This window comes from Osmerus mordax, chromosome 22, assembly GCF_038355195.1.
Source record: "Osmerus mordax isolate fOsmMor3 chromosome 22, fOsmMor3.pri, whole genome shotgun sequence".
Classification (NCBI taxonomy): domain Eukaryota; kingdom Metazoa; phylum Chordata; class Actinopteri; order Osmeriformes; family Osmeridae; genus Osmerus; species Osmerus mordax.
Genome location: NC_090071.1, coordinates 7,099,054 through 7,106,683, shown reverse-complemented (window position 1 = coordinate 7,106,683; position 7,630 = coordinate 7,099,054). Strand labels below are relative to the sequence as shown.

The 7,630-nt window shown below is 38.8% G+C and overlaps 2 protein-coding genes across 2 annotated transcripts; one reads left to right on the top strand and one right to left on the bottom strand.

Moving 5' to 3' along the window:
• Positions 1–4,347: 4,347 nt before the first annotated feature.
• Positions 4,348–6,634, bottom strand: creg1 (cellular repressor of E1A-stimulated genes 1). Its single transcript, XM_067260556.1, has 4 exons — positions 6,303–6,634; positions 5,719–5,838; positions 5,353–5,553; positions 4,348–5,054 (listed from the first exon to the last, which is right to left on the bottom strand). The coding sequence occupies exons 1-3, from the start codon at positions 6,582–6,584 to the stop codon at positions 5,353–5,355; spliced, it is 603 nt and encodes a 200-aa protein (XP_067116657.1). The 5' UTR covers positions 6,585–6,634; the 3' UTR covers positions 4,348–5,054.
• Positions 6,635–6,773: 139 nt separating this feature from the next.
• On the top strand, positions 6,774–7,459 carry h2af1al (H2A histone family member 1a like). The gene is made up of 2 exons (XM_067260288.1): positions 6,774–6,793; positions 6,951–7,459. Exon 2 carries the CDS (start codon positions 6,967–6,969, stop codon positions 7,381–7,383), a length of 417 nt encoding a protein of 138 aa, XP_067116389.1. The 5' UTR covers positions 6,774–6,793; positions 6,951–6,966; the 3' UTR covers positions 7,384–7,459.
• Positions 7,460–7,630: the final 171 nt, after the last annotated feature.

Sequence of the window (7,630 nt, the reverse complement as noted above, 5' to 3'; positions counted from 1 at the left end):
AACATCGCCAATGTTAAAGACATCTGTGGCAGTGCTTGTGACTATCATGGTACTTTGACAACGTAGTGTGGTTGGACTGGTAGCCTCCTCTTTATGTCCTCTATCAAATTAAGATCACCTTAAGACAGAAAAACTGTTTTGGCAGAGGTTTGGCAGGTCAACCTTAAACATTACAATTACAGCAGATGCTGCAGGACTATTAAGACCACATTTAAACAACTGGTCTGAGGTGAAACGCCAACAGTCAGTATGAAAGTATTCAGGAAATCCCCAGACCAAGATTAACAGCGGGTGGACAAGTAAGTAAGTAATATGTGGTGATGGCTGTCTGGTTAACAGATTATCAGAAAAGCCACAAGATGTCTATCGCTCTGTCTCTCTTTCTTCCAGTTGTGTCCAAATATATGTAATTTTCTACTGATACACAGAAATACGATCACTTCATTATGACTATTGACTTCATTACAGCATTGAAAGCATTGGGGATAAAAAAAAAAAAAAAAAACGTCAGTTCAGATGCAATACATTCAGAGGCCAAAGGAGATATTGCGTATTTACAATTGAATGTGAAAAGATAATAGACCTTTAGTTAACTTTCAACACAATGTTGATGATGGAACATTTCAGAAATGCGCTAGATTTCCTACTGATTATATAAGAAGGCAAACATGCCTATTCTTTCGTTTTTTAATGTGTGACGTTAACATCTGTCATTTCTTGAAACACCTTTGCAGAAAACAGAAAAAGTGGGGGTGTGTTTGATTCCTAGTGATACTCAGCTCCTTACTGGTGTGATTGCAAATTAAACCACTGACAACCATCTGTTCTGAAGAAATGACAACATTTCCATTAATTTCTGGAACAGAGAAAAGGACACTTCTGTTTTGATTACATAATCTCATAATTACAAGCAAGTGTATGCCAGCAATTTAGAAAGGTGTTGTCCAAATAAAAGTGTTGTTTTTACATACTTTGGATGTTAATTTAACATTTTGAAGGTAGTTAATTAAAAAAGTGTTGAAGAGACTAAAAGGGGCATATGTTGAGCAGGGTCGATAAACAACCTGGAAATCAATAAGAGCCTCTTTTAACTTTTAAATATATAAAAAAAACAAGTCATTCCTCAAACAAAAAAACGATCTGGTGGCAGTAAACAAGTAGAGTCCCCTTTTTACTGGTCTCTACAATGTAAAGCAGAGCGGAAACTGAGACGCCCTCCATGTTTCCTTGTCTCAGTGGGAAGAGTGAGAAAGAGGGAACCCAGCCCCTCATATGCATTTACGCTAACTCCATCTTCCACTTTGTATAAGTGCAGCAACAAGGATTCCCCATAATGACACAGCCAGCCGGTGAGAGTGCTGTCAGAGTGGAGAAAATGAGTTTGCAGCTTCCTATTTATATGCTGACTTGTTCGTAAACATGCATGAGAGAGCAGACTCGAGTAAACACGCAGTGATGAATGCTTTCTCAAGAAAGAAGTCGTAACACCAATCTCACACAAAGCCTCACAAAATACACACGCCTTGATTTATGTTATTATATATATTAGTTCTGGACTAAGCACTAAATTGTCTGCCTGCATCAACCATTTAGGTGGTAATCTCTAGATGGATGACATGTAGGTGGTAATCTCTAGATGGATGACATGTAGGTGGTAATCTCTAGATGTATGACATGTAGGCCGCTCTTGAGTTTCTAAAGCACTATTAATATTCAGTTCCTTGGTTGTGGTGATTAAGTACTTATGTTACAACCATCTTTTATATATATAATTAAGTGTCAACAAATGTTACACAAGTAATTAAATGGAGCAGGGGTTTCTAAAACATGACTGACCCGAGAGTTTAAACAAATACGTTTACACGGTTAATCAAATTAACTGTCTGTTGATGGATTTAAGACTTATATCATGCTGTGGTCTGAATGATGTGAATAGCGTTGACAAAAGGGACTAAACCTAGTGTAGCAATATTAAATTAGAACAGTCACACCGTATAACCTATTTAGACTAGAGACGAACAAGCATACTATACTTGAGACATGTTACACATGAGAAAATCACTAACTCACAGTATACTGTTTTAAACACACGTAAGTAATTATTTTCAGAAGTATGCCTAGAAAACACTTAGACCCAGTTTCCCAGACATGGATTAAGCCTAGTCCTAAAGTAAGATAAATATTCAATTAAGATTTCCATTTAAGTTTTTAGGATAGGCCTTAATCCATGTCTGGGAAACTGAGCCTAGATGTTGAACTTGATGGTTTAACTGGATTAAACCTACTTTAAAAGTATATATTCAATACACGGGAAAACAGGTAACTCAATGGATTTTCACTAATCTATGTTTTTGAATTAGGTACAGTAAGTCCTTAAATCCAGTACAAATACCATCACACTTATGTCATGATGAGTAAAGCATGAAAAACATGATTTTGTGATACAAATATACACCGTCATTGCATGTTTACACTCCACACTTCAGTGGCAGATTTATGCAGTAGATACATTTTTATGAATATTACAATTTTTCATCCAAAAGACTTATGACCAGAAATTTTTATAGAAAACTAAAACAAATTATTTGGAAAAGTATATTCTGTAACTTACAACAATACAATAGCAGATCATCAATCAATACGAATGAATTAGTGGATAATACTGTGTTTGTGTACATTTTTTATTATCAAGATGTTAATTAGAAATACATGATGAATACTGTTCTTTCTTGGCCAATCCATATATAAATATTAGGGGTGTAACAATATATCGCAATACAAACATGTTACAATATGTATCGTAGAGTTATGGCAGTATTTTTACAATATTACGTCCGTTTGATCCTATTGGTTGAGCTACCAGCGCACAACCTACTCTGCACCTGCGTCATGCGTGCATTCATTGCATTAACAGAAATCGCTTGAACTGAGTGAACTAAATTGTATGTACAACAAAGAATTTTTTTGAAAATTTTTAATGTTTTGGAAATAATTCTGTTAATTGAATTTCAATTTCATTTAAAATGTTCAAAATATCGTGATACGTATTGTATCGTACAACCAGTATTGTGATACGTATTGTACCGTGAGCTGAGTGTATCGTTACACCTTTAAGAAATATATTAGTTTTTTTTCTACAGGCGCTGACTTAACACCTGTGTTTAAATGTGGGCCACAAGCTGTTTTCTTTACTGCTATAGCTACCTGTGCAGCTTGACTACATCGCTGTGTTTTGGTCTCTCTTCTTCCGCCTTCAACAAATATGGCTTACTCTTGAAATGGAGGTCACCGCCATAATTGAGTGATACTTTTCTCTGGCATGAATGGTGTTGATAGGTAGTGTAACTCCTTACTGCACAGTAGTTTTACAATGTTAACACAATTAGGAAAATGTTTAAATCTCTTGAATGAGCCTCTATAGTTTAAAACATTGCATCAAAGGTATTATAAATAATTTCTGTCGACCACATGTTACAATTCTATTATTTACGGGGTCTAGAGTACCTTTTATAGCATGGCTTTTGAAACGGTTGAATAGCACTTTCATGTTTACACTTTCTTACAGATATAAGGTGTACCTGATTTTCTTGCAAGTTTCATGCTACTAAAATCATTCTGCTCGTTACATGTATGCTGGCCACAAAGATTATCTTCGTGCGTTGGGTGCGTTGGGGAGCTGCTTAGGCTTGGTTTACAGCTGTATAGATGGGCAGGCCAGATCAAAGTGTGTACATATGGGGTCTTACCTGGGTAAGGGAGTGTGGTGGTCAGGAGTAGCAGGCCTCCCCTTCTCAGTTTATCTCTCTTCTCTGGATGGGTGCGGTTGGCCCCCTCTCCACACGAGACAAAGAAGTTGTTACCAAGTCGTCGTCGTCGTCGTCGTCATCTGCCGCTTGTCCGGGGGTCGGGTCGCGGGGGCAGCAACCTAAGTTGTTACCAAGTCTTCTTTCTATTCAGGTGTCAGGTACCACTTGTCCCCTGAAGGACTTTCTGAAGTCTCTCTCTCTTCGACACGCTCACACACTCGGGAACTGCAATAGGCTGAGATTACCTCTGATGAGGGCTTCCTGGAGTAGAATGATGTTTTACCTAATTCACTGTTGCTTCTCACTCTCCTATCTCAAGTCTGGGGGCAGGAAGTGGTTTTAAGCCCTGTTCTACCTAGTGATGCTCACGCTTAAAACTAGCACATGCGCACACTACACACAGTATACACTATATGCCCTCACACGAGCACACATATCCATCTTCTTAAAATCCTATTCTTAGATAAGAATAAGATACACTATCTTAGTCAGCATGAAAGTACATGCTTTTCATTCATATAAAAAGCTGACAAGCAAGTTACATAAAACATAAAACTTTATTTATATAAATCATCCAAAAGTAAGTTTACAAAAATATAGAATTACTCATACATCTGAAAGTTGTATAGTACATCAGTGCTGAGGCAATGCATCTCCTGCAGTAATACAAACACAAAACTGTAGAAATTGCATACTAACCCATGGGAGATAGTAAGTTGATTGTTTGCCTGATTAAAAAGAAAGGAAAGAAATATATCAACACAATGGTAAATTGTGTTGATATATTTGAAACTTTCAGTAATCACTGATCAGATTGTTGATTGATATGCAAAACGCAGATAATTTGTTAAAGTGCAATGCAGTTATAAATACACACAAATCCAACATACACTAGTAAAATCCAACTTTGCCCAATATAAAGTGTTTAGTGGGCATTGTGGAATCCTTTTAGCACGTGTACCCAACTACCACTTTAAACCAATTTTTAAAGGAGACAGCTGTGAATAAAATCATCATCACTGCAATTCAATGACCTACTGTGTGATAGCTTGTATCACCCACCAATAAGTTTTTATCAATTTACAAAAAAGTGGCTATTATTTGTCTATTGGCACATATAGGGTTTCCACATGCCAGGGCTTTCAACTTCAAGTTCACCCTCCAATCAGCAGCCCCCTTTACCGAATTCATTTGAATACAACTTGGGATTTATTGTTTGCAGTCAGTAATGTCAAAGATCGAGTCCTCCTGTAGAATCACAAGACAGAACACACTAGTCAGCATATCCTTTGTGGCTGTTGTAAAACAGAACAGTTTAATGCACTCATGTTACATACAGTCCCCTGATTCATAATCTTTCTCTGACGAAACGTTTCACCAACAGTGTCTTCCAATTGTGTACCATTCACATGATTCTCATCATGGCTTGATAATGAACTAGGGATGATCTCCTAAATTTGTACTAATGTATTACTCTTAACAGAAAAGTAACAACAAAGGACACTGAATTGGAACAAAACAAAAAAAGATGCCTGTGGGTACTCACTCAGTGGTGCTTCTTGTAGGGGGTGGCCTGAAAGTATTCATCTGGGGTGACCGTCTTCACCCCTCCAAAGTAGTCCAGCACCCACACTTTGGTGATGTTCATCTTGGCAAAGAACCAGTTGTGGTCAGTGGGCCAGTCTACCATCTCTGGGTGACGGCTAAAGAGGGCTTTCTTGGCAAACACTCCCTCTGTTCCGTTGACCTGAAATACAGACACAACATAACAATTCATCCAAATATGGCTGTTCTACTTTAATAGCTTTATTTGTGCGTGGATGTGTACTCAGACTGTGAAATGAATGTGTGTGAGAGGGGCCTGAAGTGTGTGCCAGAGATTTGGTGTTTATGTGTCATGAGCAGTCCTTACCTCCACCACAGAGCCAGAGAGAATGATGTGTGCGCACAGAGGGCTTTGGGGATCATAGCCCTGGTTCTTACAGAAGTCTGTCTGGGCCAGGGACATGGAGAGAGAAGCCTGGGGGTTGACCTTAAAGAGAGTCACAATACAAAATATTAATTTAGGACTATGACTATGGTATTTTACTTACAAACGTCAATGGACTCAGGTAGGCCTGTTATGTATAAGCATGCAGGGTGACAGCAGAAAGTAGCTTTTTCCCCAAACTTTGTGAAAATCGGCCATTTTTTCCTCTCACAGGGTGATTTGACGGTCGCTAAATTTGCTGTATCATCTCCACTCACCAAAACCGTTTAACTCATGATAGCTCTAGTGAGTTTCAAGAAAGTACATTACATGAGAGTGAACCTTAATGATGGAGGCAAAAGACATATACATTCAAAAAGAAAGACCGCTCAATAATGACACGAAACAAGAAAGAAACAGAATGCTACTTTGAATCTGAGATATATGGTCATTATAATTCAATCATTACACCATACAAAAATACTCCAATCGCAGTCTATGTTAGGGATATACTGAAATGTACCTACCTCCAAATCCTGTACGGAAATTTCCATATGGGTGAGGTACATGTAAGGCACCCCTTTCCCAAAACCGACCGGGCCGTCACTAATCGAAAACGCGTTGGAGAAAGGTTGTCCTTTCACAGGTTCGTGGGTTGATATCGTAGCCATGGAAGCCCAGTTGCACTGGTTTGCGACGAATCGTGCCACTCTTGCAACTTCTTCGTGTGGAGGTATTCGATAGAAATTACAAGGAACAACTAAACTAAACAGAAACACCACCAGCTGCATTGCACGGGTTGAAGTCATTCTCCTTCAAAACAACGAAGCTAAATGCGTGTAGCAAAGTATTACGTATGGAGCTCTCACATGATCAGAAGAGTCATGTGACTTCTGGTGGAGAAATGGGAGGGGTGCATGTTACAGGTGCCATCAATCATACAATTAGTGTTTTGAAATCATATAAAACAAGGTGAATATAATCATTAGGCTACTATTCAAAACTACTCTATACATCGGTAAGTATGCTTATGAAGTATGCGCTGCTGGCATTTTTTTGTGAGTTTAATATGAGAGTAAGAAACACTGTTACAAATGTTTTAATATCTAACATCCCCGGTATTCATTATACATTTTTATTGCATGACATGCTAATCTGAAATGGTTGTCTCACAGGTCTCAGAATTTAAAGATGTCTGGTCGTGGCAAGGCAGTTGTGGCAAAGGACAACAAGTACACCAGCAGATCAACCAAGGCAGGTCTTACCTTCCCAGTAGGCCGCATTGCTCGCCTGTTAAAAAAGGGAAGGTATGCCAAATGTATCGGGAGTGGTGCGGCTGTATATCTGGCGGCAGTCATGGAGTACCTGTGTGCTGAGGTCCTGGAGTTAGCGGGAAATGCTTGCCGTGATAACAAGAAGGTGCGCATTGTTCCTCGTCACGTTCAGCTGGCGGTGAGAAATGATGAGGAGCTCAACCTGCTTCTGGGTAGCGTGACAATCGCAGAAGGTGGTGTTTTACCCAACATCCAAGCACAGCTTTTACCCAAAAAGACTGTTGCATCTCGTGAAGTCACTTCTCCTAAAGACATTAATTCACAAGAGTTTTAATGTATTGGTTGCACCAAGATTTTTTTAATGAATTCAATAAAAGTTAATTATAGTGTGGTTGACTTGCCAGTGTTCACGTTTTGGCCTGTATCTTGGTGCGACTCAAGGTTAGAGTAAATGAGTCATGTCAGTGATGGTTACAACAAGAGAAGTCTAAGGGGCTGTGAGGATGGATGAGGGCAGTTGGACCTTAAATTAAATATTCCTCAGATTTAAGGTGGGCATAGTCTCTTTGGTTGTGGATAAA